The sequence below is a fragment of the Camellia sinensis genome, chromosome 2 (assembly GCF_055761805.1).
Source record: "Camellia sinensis isolate YWXY chromosome 2, ASM5576180v1, whole genome shotgun sequence".
In the NCBI taxonomy this organism is placed as follows: Eukaryota; Viridiplantae; Streptophyta; class Magnoliopsida; order Ericales; family Theaceae; genus Camellia; species Camellia sinensis.
The window spans coordinates 76118443-76146359 of record NC_138962.1 but is presented as its reverse complement, the minus strand read 5'-3'; the positions used below and the strand labels follow the sequence as shown (position 1 = coordinate 76146359).

General features: G+C 35.7%; 3 protein-coding genes and 1 long non-coding RNA gene across 4 annotated transcripts; 2 read left to right on the top strand and 2 right to left on the bottom strand.

Annotated features, from left to right (window-relative positions):
- Nucleotides 1–2708: 2708 nt before the first annotated feature.
- On the top strand, nucleotides 2709–6015 carry LOC145814439 (uncharacterized). The gene is made up of 5 exons (XM_082911252.1): nucleotides 2709–3901; nucleotides 4477–4611; nucleotides 4699–5555; nucleotides 5692–5782; nucleotides 5887–6015. The coding sequence occupies exons 1-5, from the start codon at nucleotides 3143–3145 to the stop codon at nucleotides 6013–6015; spliced, it is 1971 nt and encodes a 656-aa protein (XP_082767378.1). The 5' UTR covers nucleotides 2709–3142.
- Nucleotides 6016–6152: 137 nt separating this feature from the next.
- On the top strand, nucleotides 6153–6899 carry LOC145819598 (uncharacterized). Its single transcript, XR_014360347.1, has 3 exons — nucleotides 6153–6279; nucleotides 6383–6510; nucleotides 6602–6899. It is a non-coding gene; the product is annotated as an uncharacterized LOC145819598 (long non-coding RNA).
- Nucleotides 6900–7992: 1093 nt separating this feature from the next.
- LOC145814434 (uncharacterized) lies at nucleotides 7993–10773 on the bottom strand. Its single transcript, XM_082911246.1, has 4 exons — nucleotides 10551–10773; nucleotides 9930–10235; nucleotides 9072–9468; nucleotides 7993–8710 (listed from the first exon to the last, which is right to left on the bottom strand). The coding sequence occupies exons 1-4, from the start codon at nucleotides 10771–10773 to the stop codon at nucleotides 8068–8070; spliced, it is 1569 nt and encodes a 522-aa protein (XP_082767372.1). The 3' UTR covers nucleotides 7993–8067.
- Nucleotides 10774–16768: 5995 nt separating this feature from the next.
- LOC114308614 (kinesin-like protein KIN-14I) lies at nucleotides 16769–26717 on the bottom strand. Its single transcript, XM_028254229.2, has 19 exons — nucleotides 26231–26717; nucleotides 25585–25751; nucleotides 25330–25473; nucleotides 24898–25146; nucleotides 24729–24800; nucleotides 23633–23701; nucleotides 23352–23429; nucleotides 23074–23205; nucleotides 22908–22989; nucleotides 22724–22819; nucleotides 22453–22629; nucleotides 22247–22353; nucleotides 21550–21728; nucleotides 21300–21461; nucleotides 20802–21055; nucleotides 20543–20706; nucleotides 19478–19669; nucleotides 18086–18609; nucleotides 16769–17361 (listed from the first exon to the last, which is right to left on the bottom strand). The coding sequence occupies exons 1-19, from the start codon at nucleotides 26349–26351 to the stop codon at nucleotides 17241–17243; spliced, it is 3090 nt and encodes a 1029-aa protein (XP_028110030.2). The 5' UTR covers nucleotides 26352–26717; the 3' UTR covers nucleotides 16769–17240.
- Nucleotides 26718–27917: the final 1200 nt, after the last annotated feature.

The following is a 27917-nucleotide window of genomic DNA, read 5'->3' as shown; positions in this document are numbered from 1 at the left end:
CCGAAGTCTGGAGGCAAAGTTCGCAGCCGAGACTCTGAAACCTCAGAACGAGCACAATATGCATCATCACCGAGCGCTCAAATGGTGACATCTGAGTCTTAAGGTCGGTCAAAAGTGGGGTGCCTACAGTGACTAACTAAGGTTAATAAATGCAATGTGATGAGCTAAACTGGTATGAAGTGAGATATGGACACTGCGAGGAAGGAAAAAAAAAAAGAAATACAGAAACCGGTTGACCAGCCAGTCAACCCACCAGTCGGCCCCTTGCTGTTGTGTTCAGCTGCTGCCCTCTCTTGCCGCCTTGCTGGTTGTGTTGTTGCCTTGCTTAGTCAGACATCCAGTGGATATAAGTGTTTTGAAGGTAGAATTTTTTTTTAGTAGTACAATTATTATATTTCAAAAATATTAACTTTCCAAAACTACAATTTGATTTAAAATTAAAATAGTACAATTTTTTTGGAACATCAATTGTCATAATTATACTTTTTGTGTATATTAATATTAATGAATTTAAAAGAATGGTAAAATAGGAAAATCAAGTTATTTTTGTCCTTAATTTTTTAAAACTGACTAATATTTTGGGACAATAAAAAATGAAATAAAGAACTAATATTTTAAACAGATAGAGTAATAATAATAATTAGAGTAATTATAAATACAACCCTTGAGGTTTTGAAATTTTATTTCCTCTTTAAAATTTCTAATCGTTTAACAAATAACTAATATCATTAATTAACCATTAAGTCAATTAACAGTTTTAATGGTATCAGTAATATATTTCAATTAATACTTATGATAATTACGATGTTGTATTGGAGGGAAGTTAAGAAATTTTATTTTTTCTGTTAATTCTGTTAAATGACAAAACTCTGATAAAAAAATATGAGAGCTTTTTTAGTAAATCCATTATCTAAGAGTGTTGTTCCAGGAAACCCATACTGTTTTATAATATTCCATTAGGTCCATTTTATACAAAAAGACCAAAAAAGCCCTAAAAAAACACGCGCCTCTCTCTCTCTCTCTTTGAATCTAATAACCGTTTCTCTTCCCCTCTCTATTCTTGCGCAAGAAATCACGCACAGTACCTTTACAGTCCAGAAATCCAAACCATATTCCACATCGCCTCGACGCCCCGAAGACTGTATTCCTTCCATCGTTGCATCGTCGCATCGTCTCATCATCTTCTCCCCATCCCTACGCCGAGAAGCCTGTCTTCGTTCGATCGTCACATCGTCTCATCATCTTCTTCGCCGTTCGTACGGCCAGAAAACTGTATACGTTTCTTCGTCGAATCGTCCCTTCGTCTCAACATCTTTGTCGTCGAAATGGGCAAAAAACGTAAGCATTCATTTATTCTGAACCCCTCAATCGTAATCCCTAAATTCTTTCATTTTTGCACTCAAAAACATTACACTTGCCATTACATTGTGTTCACAACTGTCAACAATCGAAAATGTTCTAGTTGTAGTTGTTGTTATTGAAAAATGTGAACATTGACATTGATTGGAAATGGTTTGATGATCGAATTATTCCAGATGTTACCCCGTTGTTGTTCAATGCTGTGCCCATTGACATGGTTTCAAAAATTTTTTGGCCAGTTCTTTTTCTGTTGCTGTTGGTAAAAGATATGAACATTCACATTGAGTTAAAATGTTTGCGTAATCAGGTACTAATGGTGTTGTTGTTGTATGTTGTGAAAATTCACAGGCATTGACACACTTTCGCCAATTCTGTTGTTGTTCTTCTTGTTGGAAGCTGTGAACATTCACATTGCCTGAACATTGTAGGACAATCAGATATTATTGGTTTATCTTGTCATAGGCTGTGAACATTCGCATTGCCTGCCAATTTTTGGACAGTCAGATATTTTTGTGCTTTTGTTCTACTGTGAACATTCACATTGTCTGTAAAATTTGCCTGAAAATTTAAACAATACAGATATTATTGGTGTTGTTGTTCTATGCTATCAACATTCACATTTGCTGGAAATTTTAGGAGAGTCAGATGTCGGCGGTGTTAATGTTCTACCATGCGAACATTCACATTGCCTGAAAGTTTTAGATCAATAAGATATTATTGGTGCTTTTGGGCTAGCTGTGAACATTCACATTGTCTGTAAAATTTGCCTGAAAATTTAAACAATACAGATATTATTGGTGTTCTTGTTCTACGCTGGCAACATTCACATTTCCTGGAAATTTTAGGAGAATCAGATGTTGGTGGTGTTAATGTTTTACTATGTGAACATTCACATTCATATTGTCTGAAAAATTGTAGTTGAGTCAGATATTATTGGTGTTGTTGTTCTATGCTATCAACATTCACATTTGCTGGAAATTTTAGGAGAGTCAGATGTCGGCGGTGTTAATGTTCTACCATGCGAACATTCACATTGCCTGAAAGTTTTAGATCAATAAGATATTATTGGTGCTTTTGGGCTAGGCTGTGAACATTCACATTGTCTGTAAAATTTGCTGAAAATTTAGGACAGTCATATATTATTGGTGTTCTTGTTCTACGCTGTCAACATTCACATTTCCTGGAAATTTTAGGAGAGTCAGATGTTGGTGGTGTTAATGTTTTACTATGTGAACATTCACATTGCATGAAATTGTTACTTCGATCAGATATTATTGGTGCTTTTGCTGTAGGATGTGAACATTCACATTGTCTGAAAAATTTTAGTTGAGTCAGATATTATTGGTGCTGTTGTTCTATGCTGTGAACATTCAAATTGCTTGAAAATTTTAAGAGAGTCAGATTTTATTTGTGCTGTTGGTATATGCTGTGAACATTCACATCCCCTGACGATTTTAGGACAATCAGATATTATTGGTCCTGCTCTTATATGCTGTGAACATTCACATTGCCTCAAAATTTTATACATGCTCTTCAACGATGTTCATGGTTGTATAAAAATGCATTGTTTACCACACACTGACACGATATGTTCATTGTGTTTGTCGTGACACAATCGAAATACACATTCATGTACGTATGTGAATGTTCACAACCACACACAAACTCTGGTGATTCACACCCACGCACACAACTGTGAACATGCACACCAGTGGAAATGCTGTGAATGTTCACATCTGTTCCACTATGCTAATCACATGAGCCTTCACTTAATTTTTTTTAAATGCTCCATTTTGCAGACGTCGCACACAAGAAAACCGGAAAGAGAAAAAGAGATGAGTCCCATGCAAAGGAAGAAACCCCAAAAACAAATACTTGCACCAATGTCGACAAGCGCCATGTGAACTACAGATCTAATATGACAGGACTAGTCAAATTAATGAAAACCACCAAGTTCACAGACGCACAGCTTCGCTGCCTTCGACAAACCCCTTTTTGGAATTTGTTTGATGCATTGAGAAACAATCAAATCGACTTGGATAAATGCATGAAGTATGATGATGTTGTTGTGCATGTACTACAAATGTACCAAGCTTCAGAAGATGCCTTCTACATTGGGCAGAAGAAGATGAAAATACACAGCAGCGACATCAAGCTGATTTTCGGTGTGGACTGTGGCAGCAAGCCAATGGACATAACATACGGTGCGAAACCAAAGACTGGCATTGTGAACAGAAGATGCAAAAACGTAAGCCGGTTGACTTCAAAATGGATACAAACCCTTTTAACCGAGGCATTGAAAGGAAAAAAGAAAGATGACAACGAAGAAGTTGCCCGACTAGTGTGCATGTATGCTTGCCAGAAGCTTTTTTTCTCAACAAGCGGAGAGACAATAGGATGGGGCTACTACGCACATATGGTCCCACTGGAAAGCATGCAAGAATATGATTGGGCCAAGCAAATTAGGACAATGTTGACATCGTCTATTTCCCAAAATGACAAAAATCCAGCAAAAGTCACCGGCTGTGTCATGTTATTGATGGTAAGTACCCATGTTTTCCAATAATAACATTGAAATGTCCTCCAGTGTTTTTCATCTAAGCCAACTGTCAACATTGGCATCTGCACCTCTGATGTGAATGTCCATAGGCAATTATATTTCACATATGTGAATGTTCACATCTGAACCACTGATGTGACCGATCACATCCACTCATAACATACTACTGTGCATGTTCACAACAGTGCCACAGCACTTATGTTTCTGTCATCATTCACATCAGTGATTCAAATGTGAACAGTGTGAATGTTCACATTCAATGATAATGTACCACTCTGAATGTTTACCACACTGCTCTGTACGCAATTATGTTTTCACTACTGTGAATGTTCACATCTGAAGCAGTGAATGTGACTGATCACATTGACTCATAACATAACTCTGTGAATGTTCACAACAGTGCCACATCGTTCACGATTCGCAGATGTGAATGTTCACATTCAATTAGAATGTACTACTGGGATGTTCACAACAATGCCACTGTGATTAATGTTCACATAGGTTGCCATTACTCTGCAAATGCTAAATAACAATATGCGTTTCTTGTTTTATTGAAGTACTGGTTGTGTGAGCACACAACCATCCTCCAACCTCACAGACCCAATGCTTTTCCTCGCTGTGTGAAGTGGGATCTGACTGCTTTGCAGAAGAAGATGAAAACCATCTCCTTAGCAGATTTGAGTTTTAATGAGGTAGGGCCTTCAACTAGTGATCAAAACATTCACATTATAACACCACCCAAATATATGCGTTAATTAACATAATTTTTTCATTTTCAGGTTAATGGCGGTGAACTCTTTGCAATCCCAACAGAATTACAAAAGTTCAAGCGTAAGACATTGAAGGTGGAGCCTGAATTTTATGAAACACGCAGAAAATCTCCTTACATTTCTGACATCAAGGGAGAACAACACAGTGGCAGCAACTCCCACTTTTCTGGGGATGGGGTAGACCTGAAGGACAGTGATGAGGACATTCACATTCCATTTAGCAGCCAACATTATGACAGAGCTATTGTAATACCAGACACAAACCAACCTGATATCATTGATGTCCTTATCCAAGAAAATCGGAAGGCTTGGGGCGTCATAAGGCAATGGGAAGCAAAGTACAAACACCTTCAATTTTCATGGGAGTTGAGGGCAAGAGTCATAGCTGATCTTGAACATAGATTGTTTAACCAGTCCAGCCCGCCCAACGTGAACATCGAAATGAAGAAGTCCATGGAGCAGAAGGATCAAGAAATCAAACGCTTAACGCAGCTGGTCATCGACTTAGAATGCGATAAAACAATTCTTCAGGATCTTTACGATGACCAGTCAGTCCACATTGTCACACAAGCTATGTCAGAAAGGCAACCCCCTAGCCCAATGCAACACAATATCAGCCCACCTTCTAGGGTCAAGCGTATAAAGGAAAAAGATCGCAAAGAACATCGCCTGCCTGACTTCCAATACCCAGACTTACCTGGCCAAAAGCAGCCCCATCCAGTTGAAATGGTTGAAGATGAGGAGGAACACCCACCAGCGAAGCAGCCAAAAAAATTATCCTTCACGAAGAAGTTCAAAGTCTGGGCCAAGATGTCCAAACATGACAAACAAAAGGTCCAAGCTTTACAAAAAAATGGAGGCGATGAGTAAGTGATTGTGGAAACATACAATGTTAACATTCACATTCCGTAATAGTCTATATTCCTAACTGTGTTCAGTTTTTTTGGGTTGTTGAGATATATGCAATGTGAATATTTACATTGGTTTGTTAATAATGCACAGGCTGCTGGTGTGGAAAGGAGATTCGAAGGCTACACATGTGTATTTTGATGACATTGTCAACCTTATCAAGGAGGAATCAATACACAGCAATGTATGCCATTACAAATATAATTCAGTCTTCATGCATATGCACACACAGACACACACACACTCACATCCACAAAATCTATATAATATGACCCCATGTTTGTGCAGCTCATAGATGCATATGCTGAACTGTTGCATGAACAACAAGAGGTGGTCAACCCAACTTCCGATGAAGCCTCATTGATCTTCACGAGCATGTGTTTGGTAAAATCTATCATTCCATTACTTGTAATGTGACTGTGAAACTTCACAGTCCATTAATTATTTGTCAAATGTGTACAGAAAGTGATACGAGAGTACCATCCTCGCAAAAGGAGTAAACACATTGACGCACATGTCAGAAACTACCAAGGAGAGAGATACCTACTATTGCCATTGCATCATGAGTACCACTGGACGATAGCTGTGTATGATGCTAAAGAAAATTTGTGGAAGCATTACAACTCGTTGCGCCCAAGACCAGGCATACATGACCCGCATATCGACCAAGCACAGGAAATTGTAAGTGGCTACTTTTCAACACAAACATGACTTGTTCTCGTGCATTAAATGACTGTACACACACATATGTTTGTTGGTCCCTAATGTGAAATTCCATACACAGAGGAACTACATTGAGCATGTTGTGACCGTTATTGGCGAGTCATCACCGCTACACACTAAGTTAGCAGGCCAAAATCCAGCACAACCAACCAAAAGTGTTGATGTCTGTCCTCAACAAGGCGATGACTCGTAAGCCTTACTAATTTTTTTTCCAAATCCTCCACAACCATTATGCAAATATTCCTGTCAACTGCTAATCAAAACCATTTCACATTTACAGAGTGGACTGCGGACCTGCAGTATGTTACATCATGCGGGCGCACGTATATCATGAAGAAATTGTGGGCAGCCTCACTAGTGCAGAATGGTGTGGACTACGAGATTTGTTAGTGCATAGTTTTTTGAATCATAAGAAATCAGAGCTTCCTTAAAACCTATAGGTGGGGGGTGTCCACCTACGAACTAACCAACAGTCGATTTGAATGTTAATATGGAATGCGTTGATATTTTGACACAGCAACTGATTGTAAAACAGTGATACAACATCTGTTAATAGGAAAAAGGCAGCTGCGAATTTTGAACTACTTTTGGTGTTGTTATGTTTTACATATGTGAATGTCCACAGTTGTTCCACTAATGTGAATGTTCACAGTCACGTACGATATGCAAAGTGCTGTGTTGTTGTGAGAAAAATTTCTGCGAATGTTTGAACCTGACTGTTGTTTAGTACACATACTTTGTGCAGGAGTGTACACTTGGTCTACGTGACATAATTACGGATCACATACACGTGTGAATATTCACATTTGCACTAATGTTTACAGCTATGACTGTTCACAGTTTCAACACTGATGTGAATGTTCATAATCACTTATGATATTCATAATGCCGTGTTTTGATGAGCATATTTGATGCGATTTGTGGAACCAGTTTTCAATGTAACACACATACCTTGTGCAGGAATGTACACTTGGTCTACGTGACATAATTACGGATCACATACACATGTGTGAACATTCACATTTGTGGTTGCTCATAGCAATTGTAAACACTGATGTGAATGTTCACACTCACGTACGATATTCATAATGCCGTGTTGTGATGAGCATTCACTTATGATATTCAAATGCATATGCACTAATGTTTACATTCACTTACGATATTCATATGCACTAATGTTTACAGCTATGACTGTTCACAGTTTCAACACTGATGTGAATGTTCATAATCACTTATGATATTCATAATGCCGTGTTTTGATGAGCATATTTGATGCGATTTGTGGAACCAGTTTTCAATGTAACACACATACCTTGTGCAGGAATGTACACATTGTTTGCATGACATCATTACGGGTAACATGAACAGGTGTGAATATTCACATTTCTTTACATTCATAACAGCTGTACATGTTCACACCATGTCAATCTTCATGACTGTGAAAGTTCACATCACATCTTGTATTCATGTCAACATTGACAACAATAAGGTAAAAACGTCCAACCCATGTGCAAGTTTTCACATAATATGATTCATTTACGTAAGTGTGAATGTCCACATCATGTATTTATCATTACAACTTTAACAAAAAATCAGTTTCGTACAGAAAAAGAAAATGAAAAGGCACAAATGAAATACTAAGTTTGCCAAACCATTATTTCGCTTGCCAACACAACACAATCTTATTTGTGAAATGAATATAAGAATCCAATGTAAAACACAACGTTAAAATGAAAAATGTACATCCTATATCGGCTCCTTGCATGACTTCCGATTATGGCTCCCCAACTTATCACATCTCCCGCACCTTATTTGCTTAAGTTTCTCACCCCTTGATGGGATCCTATTCTTTTTCGGCCTTCCGGGTGGTCTTTTCACAGTTGGCGGGTATATAGTGAAGTCCATGGGATCAAAAGGCGGCTTCTCCACCGATGGTATAGGGAATATGGCACCCGAATACGCTCCACGATATGTCTGTACATGAAAGTAATGTTCCACACAATCATTGAGATTGTGGCGGCTCTTCTGAATGGCAACAACAGTATGGTCGCATGGGAATCCGTTGATTTGCCATTTGAAGCACGAACATGTACGCCTCGCAACATCAACAGTGACAGATGGTATCGAATGAACTTCAAACACATTCTCATTGGCTTTGCTAACTTGCCAAGACCTGCTGTGATTGAACGAATCCATAAGCCTTGTTTCAAATGTAGGACAAATAAGCTCATTCCATTTGTTTGCTTGGTCACGCCGTGCAGACATTTGCCGCATCAACTGAGTACGAATTGTGTCCACCATTTGAGTGATAGGAAGATTACGCGCTTCTTTAATCCAGTTATTAAATGACTCCGCCGCATTGGAAGTCATCTCCCCATAACGCATGCCCCTGCACAATATCACAAACATTTTACACCCCGAAAGTTAACAGGTTTGAACACTCACGTTGACTGATGTGAACATTAACACCATTCGCAGTGGACATTAACATCAACTTACACGATGCACAGATGTGAACACTAACATCAACTTAAATGACAGAATGATGTGAATGTTAACAACAGCAAAATATGACAACTTGTTTGAACATTCACATCATTCAAATCAGTCATTGCTATCAGATGTGAACATTCACATCACTGACATTGAACATGAAACCCAATTGGAAGATTTTTACACATTGTAACTGATAATTCACATCGCTACCATTCTGACTTGCCCAATGGAACACTTTATGAAGCTGTTATTACCTGAAGTATGAATTTGCCCAGTGCTCAGGTGCCAAGTCCTTGAAAAAATCATGTGCTCGTTGTTTACCCTCCTCTTTTAATTTTGCAAGCTTTTCATGGAACCCTACCACAGTTGGCTCATAAGCACAATCACCCAAACTACTTACTAGGTGATCCCTGAAGCCATTATCAATTCCTTTCATCCGGTCTCTTAAATTGCTCTTCAAGTGTTGTAAGCAATAACCGTGATGAGCCGATGGGAACACCTTCGGCATAGCTTCTAACAGGCCAAGATTACGATCCGAAATAAAGGTAATCTGCCGGTTACCATCAACAACCTTCCCAAGTTCATGCAAGAACCACGACCAATTCGCCGTGGTCTCCGAATCAACAACCGCAAATGCAACAGGAAACAGACCTACAACACAACACCAATACACAACTGTTCACAGTATTCCAAAATGAATATAAAACAATATAAATGAAACAGGTCATGTGAATGTTCAGCAATTGATAATGTGAACATTCACATTAACGCCCATCAATAATTCATTTTTGATTGTTCAGCAACTGATAATATGACCATTCACAGTACTGTTCATTAACGGATCAACTGACAGTAGTATACACTGATGTGAATGTGAATGTTCACATAACTATCATTAGCAGGCACAGATGTACAATACTGTGAATGGATCAGTGTAAAATAATGTGAATGTTCACATTACAGGCATCAGGACACACAGATGTGAACATTCACATCAGTGCATACTAATGTCAATGTTCACAGTACTTATAATTTCTCCATCACTCATTTGTCCACACTATGCATGTCAATGTGAATATTGACATGAATATAGAGGTAAAAAAATTACTAACCATTGTTTCCGTCTTTTGCCGTTGCCGCCAGTAGCTGACCTTTGTACTTTCCTTTAAGGAATGTTCCATCCAAGAATAATAAAGGCCGACAAGAATTGAACCCAGAAATACACGCAGCGAATGACACAAAGAAACGACGAAACTGTTGACTACTCGCATCATAGTCAATATTGACATAACTCCCCGGATTGTACCGCATCACCGCATCCAAATACCACCGCAGCTGGTCAAACGATAATGAGTGATCTCCATGAATACTAGCCTTTGCTTTCTCCACAGCCAACCATACGACATGGTAACTCACATCTAGCCCATAATCCCTCTTCAAAATAGTAACAACATCACACGGCCGAGTCAACGGCTTGTCCCTCACAATTTCAGATATGGTACTCGACACCAAATCCGAACTAACTCGCGGATTCTTCGATGTTCGGACATCCGTACCACACGTATGCACATCACTAAAACTCTTGATGTAGAAAAAATCATTTGCTCGTTGTGCTCTACCATGTATAGCCCACAAGCAGCCCCTCTCCTCCCGCATCGTACACACAGCAGTAACTCTTGTTGTCTCGTTCTTCACATATGTAAACTGAAACCCACATTGGATGGCGTACTTACATAAAACGTCACGAAATTCTTGTGCACCTCCAACAAACCGTTGTCCCACATGCGTAATACCATTTGCCCAAGAGGCTGACAACAACACCTTCTCGTTATGGTGGCAAAATCTTCGTAATGCATCAACTTCTTCCTCAACCCCCACACGCACCAATCCCAAACTAGTCGACTGAACAATACCACTTTTCAACTCAACCACAACTTCTACATGTTGTACCCCCATTGATTTAGCAAGCAGTAACATGTTCTGAAATTCTTCCTCATTGTCCAAATCACACTTCCTAATCCCAGGTAGTTTACAGAACAGTGAAATAGAACCAGCAGACAACTCATCCCATTTCTCACACAAACACTCCACCAAACGAGAATAACACATTGCGCGGGCAACATTTATTACAGTTGTACTGCAACCATATGTACACACCAACAGCATAAAGGTATCCATCTCCTATAAAAACACAAAAACCACAACAATGAACATTAATATAAATCAATATGAAAATTCACTTTGTGCAGAAAATGGATGAGAACGCGTACAGCTGAAGTGCTAAATACATACTTCAGAATACGAAGATGTGAACATTCACATTGTTGTTAACAACATGTCAACATTAAGGAAACATCAAAGTAAAATGACAAAATCAACAATCTTGACATCATATTTGCTCAATGTGAACATTTACATTGAAACAGACACTGTAAATTATATGACACACACAGAGCCTCATTCAGCAAACATCAATTTCAAATGAGAACATCCACATTCTTCACATAATCCACATTAACAAATTGTTAACATCCACATTGACATATATACTGATAATCAAATCATCTACAGAGATCCTCATTACGCATGCGTCCAAGTAAAATAAGAACTACACATTTAATCAAAATCGACATCAAAAATCACATTGTGCAAATAATCAAAAACTACTACGTGTACAGTTCAGGTGTTAAATCCATAATTCACAAACACAAAGATGTGAACATTCACATTTATATTAACAAGATGCCAAAATTGCAAACATCAAAGTAAAAATGAGAACACCAACAAACTTCACATAATATTAACAAAATCTGAACATTTACGTTGAAACATACACTCTGAATTATATCACACACACAGAGCCTCATTAAGTAAACATCAATTTAAAATGAGAACATCCACATTCTTCACATAATCCACATTAACAAAATGTCAACATTCACATTGCCATATATACTGATAATCAAATCATATACACAGATCCTCATGACGCATACAACTAACTAAAATGAGAACTAACACTGTTCTTCACATAATATGAATGTACTCCCCTCCACAGGACGACGTAAGAAGCATATAATTGAAAAGCCAGCGCATCCAATTCACATCAATCCAAAAACAGAGCATCTGCTTCATCATGCAAATGAACTGAACATTTATTCACAATCAAATTGATACTAACCTTAACCATGCAATCCTCCAATCCTCCAGAAAGTCGAACACAACTGATTCGAACTACTTAAAGCTCGGAAAATGTGACAGCCGAACAGCTACCTCTTCGTCATCTTCACTCGCAAACCACAGAACCAGAACCAGACTAGAACACCAACAATGAAACCCTAGCACCACCAATCCTTCGAACGAGTATGCAAAACATAAACGTATCTCTTGGAATTGGATTGATGAAGAGAAACGTAAAATGGAAACTGCCAAACTGAATCACCGACGAAACAGCCACGTAAACAGGCACATAATATGTAAATGCGTATAACACTGTACACATACATATATATATGGGGGCAAAATAGTCCAGTAAAATATGTTAAATTAGGAAAATGGACCTTATGGAATAAAAAGAAAAGTTTATGGGACTAATCAGGTTATCATATTCTTCTGTGGACCTAATGGGTTATAACAACTCTAGAATGGATTTATCAATAAAAATCTCAAAAAATATTTGTAATTTTCAAAATTATAAAGGGTAATCTATATTTTAAATAAATCTCAATAAATGTATTTATAATTTATCCTAATAATAATAATAACAAAAGGGAAAAATGCACTAACACTCCCTTGGATTTTTTTTTATAATCGTACACACTCTCTCTAATCACATTTATGAAATTACAATGAACAATGTTAAGAATACCAAAAAATTTGCCAAAAAATCTACCAAATACGATATGGAACCCACACTCATATGAGTATTGATAAATTTTTTGATAAAACATTTGGAGTCTAACATTATTGAATTACAATATCCATTATTTTAGTTGATAATATACAAAATTCTTGCTCTATCAATTGTCCATCAATAGGTTGGATGAAAAATGATTGAATAAAAAAAAAATTTAATTAATTAAATTAAATAATCTAGGGTGTCTGAACCTGCGTTAAACCAACCATTATACAATTATCAACCTTACTATTGCATCAAAACCACTTCTTAAAAAATAAAAAGAGAAAGAAAGAAATAATCATCTCAACTCTGTCTATGCACACTTGACCACACCAAATGAGACCAATGTTTCTATTACCCTCTCTTTCCATGGGTCTCTTTCTCACTCACTCTCTCTCCAATTTGTTCCGTCAATTATTATTTGACTTGTATGTTTAATGTCACAACATTTTTCAATGTGGTGGTTGCATGGGTACTTTTTAGTAATAAAAAAACATTATAAAAAAAAAAAGTGATAACATATGGATTGTATTTAAAAAATTAGAACTTGATAAGGATAGAATGGTCATTGTAGCGTACACATGAGGGATAGAAGGGATGTTATACATAAAGAATAAAACCCAAAACACTATTAAATGGAAATAGTAAAGTGCATGAAATGAGTGGATCTCACTATCAACAAAGGCAAAATGTGTTTGGTGGGGGTAGAGAGAGGAAGAGAGGGAGACAGTTGTGAAGGAGTTGGGTCTTGAAAGGAATCCCCTTCCATTTGGGTGATTTGGCCATGTGCTTGTGGGACCCACTACTCTGGGGTTTTATTTTAGCCACTCATCTCATGGGAGTCCAAACTCAGCTGGCAAAACCTATATACAAGTTGGGATGTAAAGAAGGCAACAGCTTCATTTTTTTTATTCACTAAATTACACTAACATTTTGGAGTGTTTTGCGAAAATGATTAAAAGTTAATTTTTAAAATTTAAATTTTTTTTTAAAAAAAAATTATAAAAAATATGAGAGATGATACCATTCAAAATGAGTTAAAAGTTGACTTTTGACTTTTAACTGTATTGTGAAATTGACTCATATGAGGACTTATTCAGACTTTGAGAGCTATTTTGTTTGAAAATTCACTATTCATATGTGTGTATATATACATAGTATTCGTGTTATGTACAGTTTTAAATAATAATTGAAAATTAATTTTAAAATTAAATAATAATTAAATTTATTAATGCTTCAAACATTGGTGTGAGCACTTCATGTTCAAATTCTCCTTCATAGTTGTAATGTCTTTCCTTCTTAACTAATTCACCAAATATGAAGAAATTATGTGATTATATCAAACAAATTTGATTTTTTTGTGACAGATTTACACATAAAAGTCTAAAATATGAATAAAATTATTTATCAAAATAAGTCACTTCAAGTAGCCTGATTGAACAATAAGATTCTCTCTCTAACCGAGAACTTCCCTCTCTACTCCTTTTCTTAGGGTTTCTTTGCGGCGGTGCTTGGGAGGGAGAGGGGGTTTCAGCCTCCAGTCACCTCTTTCCTCTCTGTCTCCCCATTTTCTCTTTCAGCTTCTGCCAAATAAGTTTTGGGAGCTTTTCTTCTTAATCTCTTCCTCTTTGTGAGGTGTTTTTCTTCCCCCTATGGCAGAAGTGTGCTGGGTTCTCCTCCTCCATCCTGCTGGTATGGATCTGCTCCAGATCTGGTTTAAGGTTGAGTTTTTTAGTCTTCTTTTTTATTTTTATTTGTATTTTTGTTTGATTTGATTTTGGAATCCATCAGTGCTTAATGTAGTTTACCTACTTTGTAGTTGTATCCTATGATCTATCATCGGCATGCTCTATGGGTGATTGTGTTGACCTTTGCTTGTAGTACGAACACAAGCACAAGCACAAGCACAAGCACAAGCACAAATTGTGTTGCTGGGTGTCTTTATAGCTTTACTCTTGTGTGTTGTTTGTTTTCATCTTTCCTTCGTTTGGTGTATGTTTATCTCTTAGATGACCTCTTTATATGTGCCGTTTAGCTACATTAATGGAAATTTCTATTTTGATAAAAAAAAATATATAAAAAAATAGCCTGATTGAACAATTCAATGTAGTACCTCAATATTAATTAGTCACACCTTGTGAGTACAAAAAATAAATAAAATAAAAATAGTCACCAAAACTAATGAAAAAATAACCATTGTACAATAAAGATTTGTACTACCTTACCTTGGTTTGACATGTTAAATTAGAAGGGATAACCATCCAAATATCTCAAAAGCAACCCAAAAAATATATATAAATAAATAAAGAGAGAAAGAAAGAACTCTACAATTAAACCATCTGGATGATTCTGATTGAGCCAAATGACTCTTTGCATATTTTATTTATTTATTGATTATTTTTTAAATCAATACATGATGCAGTTGGGAAATGAGACAGATTTAGAGGTGACTATTTGATAGTCTTGGAATATTATTATATACCATTTATTACTTGACACTTGTCAAATTATTTCTCAAAAACTCAACAAAAAGTATTAAATTTTACTGTTTTAATCAATAAATATCAAGTAAAAATATCACGCGTTATTACCTAGTAAGTCAAAAACAAAAACAAAAAAAAATTAATTTCTCCTAATCCAGCACCACCATTGCTTATTCTATTGTCATAATCATTGCAAATTTTCCATCAATCTTTTCATTGATACCACCAAATCAAATTGGGTATAATCTAGCCTAGAGATTTAGGGATCACCAAGTCGTCCATCTATTTTTATTTTTCCAAGTTCATGTAAACCTATTGAGTAGGTATGTACTCTTTTCATGTAGTAATGATATAATTAAATTTGCATATAATATCCACACAATTATGGAAGGTAGTGAAATTAAAAATTCTCAATCATTAGTCAAAATTAAAAATATTTAAATCATATCATGTTTCAAACGGTCAATTCTTTATTTTTCTGGTAAAAAAACAAACATTTTCTTCTTTTTTTTTTCCTTCCAAGCCTTCCATTTCTCGATAAAGATTGAAATTTCCCAACTGCGAAAGTTGGAATCCCAGATTCCGCTAATACAAATTCAATCCCAACACCTCTAAACTTTATCAATCTAATTAAGGCTTAGTTGAAGTGAAAACAGAAAATTCAACAATTTTCCTAAATAATTTCTCAATCATAATAAGCACTTTCACAATCCCATCTATAAAACATAATGGCCAAAACCAATGTCCCAAAGGAGACTTTCAATTATCCTGTAAAACTTGTACTTATCTAAATACGTTGTAGCTTGAATGAGCTTGATCCCAATGATTCTCTGAACACAAGGCTTGGGTTTTTGTGTAGGTTGATCCAACAATGACCTATTTCTCTATTCTAGTTGATTCAACTTTTGCAAGCAATATCTAAAAATACTTTCTTCGCTTTAGAATAATAAACTTTTCTCATTTAAAATATTTTTTACAACATAAACCGTAAGCAAAACTTATAGCAAACAAACAATTTCACACAATTCTAAAACTAATATAAAATAAAATAAATTAGCCCATTTAAGTTGCGGAAAACATGCGCAATGTCTAGGCAAGTATACTGGGAAAGTTCATAAAGACTCATTTAACTGGTTGGCACAGAACCATCAACCTCTCCAAACAACATGAGCATACAAAACTGAAATGGAATGGAATGTCATCAAATAGCAAATTAGTGAAAGCCCCCGTTTGATAGAGCTGTGGGAAAGTGATTATAACTTATAACTTAACAGCTTATAGCTTATAACTGTGAACATAAGCTGATTTTTGACTTATAAATTAAGCTTCTCCTCTCCTATTTAAACAATAAGTTGATTTTTGACTTACAAAAAGCTATAAGCTGTATTGTTAAACTGAACCAAACACATTAAAATAGCTTAAATTAAGCTAAAAGCTGAAATAAGTTAGAAATAAGTCCTACCAAACAGGGAGTCCTAGAACCGAGAGAGAGAAAGAAAATAAGAAGATATGCATCTAAGGTTGTATGTATATGCGAGCATGTGCAAGCAAGAGAGTCAAATGAAGCTGATAGACATTGAAAATCGCAAGCAGAAATAATCATTTCTACTTTCTTTTCTTTTTTTCAACTTGTTTGTTACATTACCCAATTCAAAATTCATATCATAGTTTGCTTAGAACTATAAACACAATAGCAACCGCGATATAGGAATAAGAAGACAAACTATATGATGTATTCATTTTTTTCTCTTGTTTTCTCTTTTGGTTTTTCCTTCTTTAAAAACCAAAAAATGAAAATTTCAAATAAACCAACACCTGTATAAACAAATCGAAATACCTAAGTTGGACATCCACCTCTCAGGGATCACCAAGGGAGAATCGTAGGCATCTGCAGTTATTGCCACTTCCATTGGTGGAACAACCACTCTTTCTCTACCTAACTAATTCACAGTGAAAAAAAAAAAAAGAAAGAAAGAAAGAAAGAAAGAAAAAAAAAAAAAAACACCAAAATCACTCCATCACTTCTCCGTAACAGCACATTCTCATTTTCCACTCCCTATTTTTCTCTTCCCATCAACAGGAACTGTTTGCCTTCCAGTCTTGGGCAATGGTGAAGTGTAACCATTGGAGAGCCTCCGTGTTGACGGTGCTGGAATTAAACTCCTAACAGACAAAAAATAAATCATATTGAAAACGTCATTAGAACATGTACGGGTGGCAAATTTAATAGCAGTATAACTACAAGCTTGAAAAAATAACCTAAGAAAGCATCGTTCATGTCTAGTGTTACTAGAAAAAGCTAGTACCATAACAAATTACATTTTGGAACGCGCATATTCCGAAACATAGTACACTTCCGTTCTGAAATGGTAAATATAATGATCTAAATGATCCCAAAAGTTTTTTTTTTCAATATATTTCCTTAAGGTTTCGTTAGGAGTGAAAAAATATAAATATAATGTGAGTGAATTTTTGACAAGAAAAGAAGTCAAAAATGGGTCATAATACTCATAGAAATGAGTTGCTACCATATAATATAATCTATACAGGTTTACTCCTATAGTATCACATTTTCGAACATGCCACTTTCCCTTTAACATATCGAAAGGATACACATTCTAGGTAACATAGTTCATGTCACTACTTCCATTCACCCAACTGGATGAGAAATTATAATTGTTCCCTCTTTACAGATTTATAAAAAATAAAAAATAAATAAAAAAAAAACCAAGGAAAATACTTTATAAAATTTGCTATGTAATCAGATCACTCACTGGAAGGAAGAGAAAAAAGGTTTTGTTGAGCAGCAATACGCAGGAACTGGAAGAGCAAAACAGTTCACAACTTGGATACATAAAAGGAACAAAACATTAATGCTTCAAAATACCTGATTTCTGGGCTCTTCACTTGCAATTGTCTTGGACTGGGTCTCTTAAGTTTTGATACAAGCGCACCATTTGGGATGTTGGTTACTGTGGGAAGATTATTGAGTTGCCAAAGCAAGTCTGTCTCGGAAGAATCACTTGTTGTAGCATCCAGGTCATCAGACTCATCGGTGGTGGTGGTGGCTGTCTCATACCTATTCCCATTATCTTGGCTGTCCTTTCTGTTAATTAAAGGTTGTTCTGGGTATATCTTCAACGGGTCAAGAGCAGGTCTCCGATTCAACATCTGAGGCAGCTGTTTGTTGTCTTCTTCCCAATGTGCTGCCGGGTTTTCATCACTACCTCCTAGATCACCAGCTTGCTTATTTACCATGACCTTATCAACCCAATCACCGCAATTACCTGCTACTTTCTCGTCTTCCTTCAATACCGCACAACTAACAGGTGGCCAGGCATGTGAATGCAATAAGAAGTCTTGATGATCTAAGCTTGCACTTTTGAGCTTTGATGTAGTGTTGTTCTTAACCTGCAGGCCAGAACATCAGATGTGAACAGCATTTAGATTCAATAATTTTGTTGTCACCATTTGCACTTAGGTTTGTCAATCAGGTCAGAACCTAAGAAGCACGAACACGCCAACATGAAAATTTTTAAAACATGTAGGATACGAATTGGGGATGCGCAAAATATATAATTTTATAATAATTTTTAAAGTATAAAGGAATAGACATAAATTTATATTTTTTTTTTATCATTGGTTGCCAAGTTATTTTATTCGAACTCGTAATTTATTTTGTGTCTTAATTGTTAGGAAGTGTCTAACAAATGTCGTGTCATGTCAGTGTCCGACATGGTATCCGTGCTTCTTAGGTCGAGATGACGCAGGTAGAGGACCCAAGCCCACCCCGAATTAATTTTATTAACTATCAACTTGAGTTCCAACCAACAAGACTACACATCATTTTTGTATACAACATTTATCTTATAGAACAATGTGCAGACTGAGCTTTGTCTTAGCCTGAGCTCAACCTAAAATTGAAGTCAGGCTTAAATTTATGACAACCCAAGCTGACATCAACCTCAGCCTGAAAAGCTTGGGTCAGTCGGGCAAGCTCCTAGCTTACCCAGCCCTGTTGACAAAACTAGTTGCACTTTCAGACCACAGAGAAATAAAGTAAATCCACATTTTTATTAAGAAAATAAAGAAAAGCTTTCTCAGCCATAAAAAAAATGGCTTTGACACATTCAGGCTTACCACAAAACAAAAGAACAAAGAGTTTAACTATACACACACAAAAACTAAATAATAAATAATAAACAAAAAGTGAAAGTAGAAACACAGTCACACACATACAAACATGAACACAGAGAGAGAATAGAAAGCAAATTACTACCTCTACATTACCAGCATCGTCCATTGTTTGCCTTCGACCGCTTGACACATCCCTTGGACTCTGCCAACAAGGATGTGCAGGGGAAGACGCAGCAGACGTCATACTCTGTCTGTCTGGGCTGCTGAATGTGGATTGCTGAAGATTTCCAGGTTCTCCTTCCTTCCTTGCCAAGGCTGCCTTAAGGCTAGCAATCTAAAAGTTCACAATAACCAGGAACATTATTTTTAGAAAAATGCTTGGGAGCACTAATTAGTGCTCCCACTAATTAGGTGACAGTGGGTCCCGCCATTAATGATGTGATGTTTTGGTTTTGGAGTTGTATTTTTTTTTTTTTTTTTACTTTTTTAATGCATTAGTGCTATCAGTGGTGATGTTTTTAGTGGGATGAATCATTGTTGTTATTTTTAACACAAAACAATCTATATATGTTATATAGAACTTAAAATAGGTGACAAGGGCACTTTGTAAAATTTTTAAAAGAACATTAATAGTAAGCTATGAAGCACCAATACTCCAAAACAAGTGCCGTAGCAATGTCGGACACGGGGACACATACGGGACATGCCAGCTAGCATGTCCCTTTATTTAATTGATTTATTTTTAGGGGACACACCGGAGACACGTTAGGGACATGCCAACTAGTACCTCTCCCTCTTCTTTAGTGCAATTTGATGGATGTTGAATGTTATTATTTCCATAAAAGAGACATAAATGATAAGAGTTAACTTACAAGTTTTTTTTTTTTTTTTTTAATATTATAGGACGAATCAAAGTCTCTCTCAACACGTAAAATAGGCATAGGAACAACATATATAGGTGTTAATTATTGTTAATTTTGATTGGTTGTGGATGTAATATTAATCTACACAGAAAATAAAAGTGCTAAAAAATATTTTTTATTGTTGTGTCCCTGTTTTTTAAAATCAATTTGTCCCGTGTGTCTGAATCCGTGTCCGCACTTCTTAAGTAGTAAGTATATCTTCCCATACAAGGAAGATAGACATTAGATAGATGATGCTTCTAAAATCGTGATTTCCAAGTAAAAATGATATAAATAGTAAGAACCTGTTCCTTCAGCTCTTTGACATCTGCACCATCTTTATTAACTCGAGCAGCACCAAGCTCAACAGTTGAAACCCGCTCAGCAAATTTAAGTGTACTAAGTGTTTCTCCTACAGCATCGGGTTCCGGACTGATGTGAATAAACATTAGAGTTTTGGCTTGCCCTCCTGATAAATATAAAGTCCCAAAAACATACTTAGAATGGAGGGGAAAAAAAATAGGAATGTGATTTTTTTTACAGCTAGAAGATGTCTAAACTAACCCAGTGAATCCTGGAGCAATTGTGTTAGTTTACTGTTCCTATAGGGAACATGTGAATTCTTTTGAGAAAGGGAAGATATCACATCTCCTAAGGCAGAAAGAGATTTGTTGATGTGTTGTGCTTCCTTTAATCGATCTCCAACCACCTCAGATTTATCAACTCTTTCACTCCCAGCCAGATCTACCAGATGCATACAACCACGAATAATTGTCCCAGATGCTAGCTCTCTTCCTTGAACATGAACAGTGAGGCAACTGCCAATGTATAGAAGAATTATTTTACATAAAAGGCAGAACAATATTCAATTTTTTTTTTTTCTAAAAAACAAAATTGCATCACAGTGAAACCAGCTTTAAATAGAATTGTGAATTATATTGTACATTATATTACTTTTCAATTCCATCAAAAACTGTGCATTGTGAAGATTAGATCAAACGGTAACAAATAAAGAAAATGCAGAATTTGGCAAAAATAAAAGAAAGGCATTAAAAGTTGCACCTATGAGAACGACTACTACGATCATTCATAGCTGTAGAACTCACTGCACGATTTTTCTGCCCAAGGTTCATTAAATTAATAACATCAGATGTTGAAGAAACTGGTACAACGTTTGCATCTGGCACATTTAATCCCTTCTGAGAACTGTTACGAATTTCTAATGTGCTTAAGAGTTAAGTACACAAAAATAACATAGAAGATTAAAGAAAACACGATGATATGAATAAGTCAACAACTGTGCAAAGGATATCTTTTGTTAAAACCATCTGCGGCAAGGAGATCCCTGACTTGCTCATTGTAAATCTCAATCATCTGAACAGAAACTTCATAGGAAAAGCTGTCTTTTCTCTGTTCTGAGATGAAAAATAAATCACCCAATGCCCTGTAGTTCACACCTACACTTTCCGGGGTAAGCTCTTTGGGTCCAGTCTGTAAATAAAAAATTGAAAATGAGTCAATGAGAATCATAAATGGCCAAAATTCTATTAATAAGCTAAGAAGCACGAACACAAACATGTGATATGACACAGACATGTTGGCATAAAAATTTTAAAAAAATATATGACACCACACATGGGTACGCATGCAAAATTTATAATTTTATATATTAGCTATATGTCATGTACGAGAATAAATAATTATTATATATTATATATATGAATATTTAAGTCAAAACTAATAATTTTTAAAGTTTAAAGGAGGAGAATAGGTATAAATTTACATTTTTTTTTTTATTTTATCATTGAATTCCAGGTTATTTTATTCAAATTTGTAGTGTGTTTCATGTAGGTTTAAGTGTTGGAAAGTGTCCGACAAGTGTCATCTCATATCCAATGCAACACTTTACCTTCTTAGAAGTGTTTGTACTTCTTAGTTAATAAGAAAATGCACATAATGTATGAAGTCATCATCATTGTGCCCACAAAACCTTGCATAAAATGTCTTACCATAGTATGAGTTTTCCCTGATCCTGTTTGGCCATATGCAAATATACAAACATTGTAACCATCAAGGACAGACCGAATCAGAGGTTGCGTGTCTGCAAATACCTCTTCTGCAGTGGGAAAAAAAAGAGAATTGTTGCTTTAGGAAGAAAAGCTGACAAATGGAGTATGCATCAGAATAAAAGAAACTCAATGGGGACTTCAGTGACCTTGTGTTACATATGGACCAAAAACTCTGTTGAAAGTGAATGATTTTCGTCCATCTTTTCCATATTTTGAAGGGGTGATAATTGTGATGCTTCCTTCATCCATGTGATCCACAGCATTCACACGGTTTGCTTGCCCAGGCAAGAAAGGTCGCACTCGACAGTACACCCTAATACTTCCTACTCAAACAAAACAAGCAAGTAAAGATACACTGTTATTAAAGAAAATCCTAGCAACGAAACAAATAAAGCTTTAAGCTACCGACAGTGTTACCTTTGAGGTCTTGCACTTGATTGTATAACTTGCGGTTTTCCTCAAGAACTCTCTGGTATCCTGACGCAGCACAAGCTAGACCATGCAAATGCATACCTATTAAAGGAAGTTGTGAATTAGATGGATATATCCCCTTCAATTCATGATCTCCACAACCATGGGACAATTTGATCTGAAAATGTACCTAAATTGTTGACCTCCTCTCGATACTTCATTTGCAAAAACTGCATATCTGCTTTTGCAGTATGAAGAGTATGTTTCAATTCCTACATGATATGGACACCAATTGACTAAGTACAACCACATAGAAACTTAAGAAACTATATGTGACCATTGCTGCCACAAATCACCTGTATATCTCTATGTTGTCGTTCAACAAGCATCTGCTGCTTCAGAACTGGGGCTTTTGAACTTTCATCATGAATATCCTCTTTGTTTAAGCTTTCCTCTTTTATAATCTTTGTGGTCTCTTTGTCTTCCATCTTAACCATTACATTGGCAGAGGAATGTCAGTTATTTGTGCTCAAGATCAAAAGACAATTTACACAGGCATGCAAGACAAAGATCCAAAGCATGCAGACTAATTCGTTTGCTTTCAAACTTTCTAGGATACAATGAAACACCATACCTCGATTTCCCCAGAAGAAGATTTTGGGAGAGACTTGTTAGGGCTAGAGACATCCACATCTCCCGGAGTAGTTTTCATCTATCAAATCACCAAAAAGATGAATCCGAATGAGAAGCCAAATAAAAAATTAACAACCTACATTGTGAAGGTAAACAAAACAAGTGTTGTGCAGATGAAAAGGAGTGTACTATAATCATACTCAAGGGGCGGAAAAGAGCTTCACATGACAATTTTTTGGATATTAGAATGATGATACCCTAGTGACAAATGCAGCTGCATACCTGTTCATTTTGGCTTGCTACACGATGCTCATACTCCTCCATAACTTTGCCTAGCATATTCTCCACAATCTGTTGCAAAGGGGAGAGAAACATGTTACTCTTAGAATAGACAATTGATTAAGTAATAGGAATACAAGAAGCCCTCCTTCACTACAAAAGTGAAAATTAGAAAAAGATACTACCTTAAAAGTGTTCAATATGTTACCTAGAACGTGGATCGTTCCAATACATGGAATGGGAACGGGGTACACCACACGCTCTAAAATGTGATACGATAGGAGTAGACTTATATATATTGCATTTTAGAATTTAAGTTACTTCTAGAGTAATTTTCTTTTAACTATTAGGTATCCAATAATATTTTTTTTTAAATTCCTTCATGTAGCAGATCATTTCTATGAAAATTATGACCCATTTTTTATGTTTTTATCTTGTCAAAACTTAATTCACCTTAGATTTTAATTCATATATTTGATTTTTTATTTATTTTTTTCTCTTAATGTAACAGTTAAGGAAATATATTGGAAAAAAAACTTTTTGGATCACTTCGGATCACTAAATTTACTGTTTTGGAACGAAAGTATACCATGCTGGAACGTATGTACCAATACGTAATTTGCTAGGATATTAGCGTTTTCTGGTAGCATAGGTTCAATATATACGTTCTTAGAATTCATAGTATGATCTTAGTATCTGGGAAGAATGCCATTGAACAGATGATTGTTTTACTCAAAACTGTTCAAACTAGTGGCCTAAAATATCCCCACTTTTGGAGTTGATTGATGTCGCATAATGCTCCCCTTGTTTGCTGAGTGTAACTCATTATCCTTTCTTCTCATCACTGTAATGCTTCCCTGATAAGGGCTAAATAAGATATCCTAATTAAAATAACAAGCATAAGCATATGCTTGAGTAAACTAGTGGCCTAAGATATACCCAATATCAGGAGCCAATCAATGTTAACTATGCTCTTCATCTTTACTATGTGTAGAATCATTATCCCCCAGAGCTCTTAGCAGTCTCTTCCACAACTCTCACCTGACTAGGACGACTTGATAAGATATTTTAATTGATTTCACAAGCAAAGGACACTTACAGTTGGAATTTCTTCTGGCTTCTTATCCCAAAGAAGTTCGCGGACAAGCAAATGCAAGGAATGAGTGTTACCCTGAAATTCAAAATGCCAAAAAGCTTCAAACAGTCACTTTTCCAAATCAATAATGTCAAACAATACTTTGAATATTTTTAAAAATAAGCTCACTGACCATTTCACTGAGGTCAATCCCAAGATCACTGCATGAGGATTGCTCGCTACACAAACTATCAAGAGACTTCTCACTTGACAAGTGCCTTAAAGAACTCAGGATTGGTTCTGAGGTTTTCCGTACAAAGTGCTTCCCAGAGGATTTCAGATTTCCACCAAATTTCCACATTCCATTTCCACCCCCTTGTTTCCATTCATGGTAGGATTTCAGTGCTAGTACACAATTCACAATCCTCGAAGATTTTCCTCCCTAAATATTTAGAAAACGGGGAAAGTGTCAAAAGCAAAATAGGGAACTTTTGGAAGGTGGTGTATTTGTCAAAATGATTTTAATTCATTTCTCCATTTAACATTTACAACAAGAAATTGTCAAACTGAAATGGCATTCTTCAAAATTTCCTTTTAATTGTAGATACAAGATTCATCAACTCACCTGTTCCAGAAAAGAGGCTTCAAAGGTAGGAAGCCCCAATTCCTCCACAACTACAAGGAAGTTTCTTACATTTTCAAAGTATTGAAATGCATATAGAGCTGCTCCATCAGTAACATTAACAGAATCAGAAAAGGCTTCAACTACCTGAGCAAAATGGCAATTAGAAGCATTAATATAAAAGAAATAGCAGATAATAAAGAAGAAAGCATTGAAAAAAGGAAACCAAATCAAATCAAGAAGTGAAATAAACCCTACTTTTGGTACAGCACCGGGTTGAACCTTGTTGAGGACATTACAAAGGATTATTCCGCTTCGTAACCCAAGCCTGAATTCTTCTTCTGAAGGCTGAGCTGGCAAATCCTTACCCCCGACAACTCCAACCATCTTTCTTAGCCACCCAGCTGCTTCATATCTTCTCACGGCTGCAAAACAACATCCGAGGTTAAACACTTGAAAAAAGTAAAATCAAAATCAAGATCAAGAAAGTTCAACCATCAATCACTGCAAATTTCTCCTAGCTACAAAGCTATAAATAGTTTCAATGAAAATGTAAGGAATAAGTCTTCACAAATTAAACAGAAAAATAAAATAAAATAAAATATTTTGTGGGTTGTGAAGGAACTTCTTCAACATGACAACCAACAAATCCAGGACACTTGTTAGATACCCCAAAAAAGTATCAACAACATGTAATTGATAAATTAAATGTATATACCCAGTAAGAAATACAACAACAGATTAAAATTCAATCATACTCAGAAAACTAGGAGATAAATGCCACATAGTATAATCCATAACCACGCAAATTCAAATCAAATTCAGGTAGAAATCAACCAATTTGATCAAAAATCAACGAAAACAGTAAAATTTTCATGAGGAACAAGAAAGGGAACAAACGCACAAGCTTCCTCGGCCTTCCTCGATGCCAAATTGATGTCGCCGAGTCTCTTCCCGTGCTGCTGAAGAACATCCTCAACAACGGACGCCAGAGAAAACGGTAGAATCCCCGCCGTCGTCGCCATCAGACCAAGAAATCTGACCGTTGCACAATTCGAAGTAATTCAGATTCAATAATATTTCACCATTAAAGCTCAAACCAAACCAAATCGAATTCCAAATCTTATGTTCACAAACTCTTCCAAAACCGAATCAAATCCTCAAGAAAATGAGAATGCAGATACATATATACACACAGAAGGCCAGGGTTTTGAATCCAAGATCTGTACAGAGAGAAACAGAGAAAAGTTGGAAGTTATAGGAAGAGAAGAGAGAGAGATAGAGATATAGAGACAGAAAGCTTTCTCTCTCTAGATTTCTATATCTTTGTTTGTGTGAGCTTTCCCTCTCTGGACGCTTTCTGTTTTCTGTTGGACGCCGACGCTCGTTCCGAGCCTCTTGGTTCGGACACCTGACGGTTTATATTTTGCGGGAATGAGAAAAACTAGTGAGAAATATGCCTAATTTTATATATGCTCTTTTTTTGTGTAAATTACATTTTACACCCTATTTGTTAGCTATTTATTCACTTGACACTGAAAATTTATTTATTTTTACTTTGACTTTTTATGTTTTATGTTTTTTTTTTAATTTACTCATAAAATTAACTTCTGTCTAAAATTAGGCAAAAAATGTCATATTGACAGTCATATGACATAACAAAAATATTTTATTGTATATAACTTACACCTCTAATACAAACTCAAATTTTAATATAATAATATTTTTTATATTATGTGGCAGTTAGTGTAATATTTTTTGTCTAATTTTAAACTGAAGTTATCTTTAAGAATAAATTGGAAGAACAAACTTTAAGGGTCCATGCGAAAAAATAATCAAACATAAAAAGGGTAAAGTATAATTTATCATTCTTTATCCATTTGTGTCCAAAATTGCCCTTGGTTTTACATTTGGGTAGTAGAGTTGGTTTTTAAAAAAATTGTTTGTTAATCTTTTTTTTTTTTTTTATCTGCGAAAATCAGTTGTTAGTTGTTAGATTAATACCTATAAGAGTTAGTCTTCTCACCCTTTCGAAAAGCACAAAGTCCTATTGAAAATAATTCTTGATAAAATTGTTGTTAAAAATAATTTTTTTGTGACAATTTTTACATATGTAGCTAAAAATTGACAATTAGTGACTTTTTTTGTCATGATTTTTATAATTCACAGCTAAAATTTACAATTAGTAACTTTTTTTATGACAAATTTTTTCTATAGGACCTATTAGGCAATAAGTCCACTAATTATGACTTATACGTAAGTACCTCATAATTTAATTCTCTTAAAGAGAGTTGAACCCATAACTTGCCCGTAGAGATTAAGCCCTTAAAAAAATCATAATGGTCAACTAAGTTAGGCCTAGTTGATTATTGTAGCTTAGTTATTGTTTTAGTTAATCTATGGCTTCATTATTTATATTTTTTGGTTATAGGTGGAGGTGTGAATAGAAATCCTTCATGAGAAAGAGAGAAGAAAATAACAGACACCCCCCCCCCCCCCCAAAAAAAAACCTTCTATCTTATTTCTTTTTTTGTTATTTTTCTTTTTCTTTCACATATGATCTAATATAATATTAAGTTTTCTCCCAACTT

Bases quoted from the DNA above. Each gene is read 5' to 3' on its own strand.
- LOC145814439 (XM_082911252.1), top strand. From the start codon at position 3,143: ATGCTCCATTTTGCAGACGTCGCACACAAGAAAACCGGAAAGAGAAAA. The intron at 3,902-4,476 runs GTAAGTACCCAT...GTTTTATTGAAG, and splicing joins GCTGTGTCATGTTATTGATG to TACTGGTTGTGTGAGCACAC. The intron at 4,612-4,698 runs GTAGGGCCTTCA...TTTCATTTTCAG, and splicing joins CAGATTTGAGTTTTAATGAG to GTTAATGGCGGTGAACTCTT.
- LOC145814434 (XM_082911246.1), bottom strand. From the start codon at position 10,773: ATGGGGGTACAACATGTAGAAGTTGTGGTTGAGTTGAAAAGTGGTATT. The intron at 10,236-10,550 runs GTAAGTACGCCA...ATTATGGGCTAG, and splicing joins AGAATTTCGTGACGTTTTAT to ATGTGAGTTACCATGTCGTA. The intron at 9,469-9,929 runs GTTAGTAATTTT...GTTGTGTTGTAG, and splicing joins GGCAAAAGACGGAAACAATG to GTCTGTTTCCTGTTGCATTT.
- LOC114308614 (XM_028254229.2), bottom strand. From the start codon at position 26,351: ATGGCGACGACGGCGGGGATTCTACCGTTTTCTCTGGCGTCCGTTGTT. The intron at 23,206-23,351 runs GTATGGTGTTTC...GTAATGGTTAAG, and splicing joins CTTCTTCTGGGGAAATCGAG to ATGGAAGACAAAGAGACCAC. The intron at 18,610-19,477 runs GTAGTAATTTGC...TCTGGCCTGCAG, and splicing joins ACGATGCTGGTAATGTAGAG to GTTAAGAACAACACTACATC.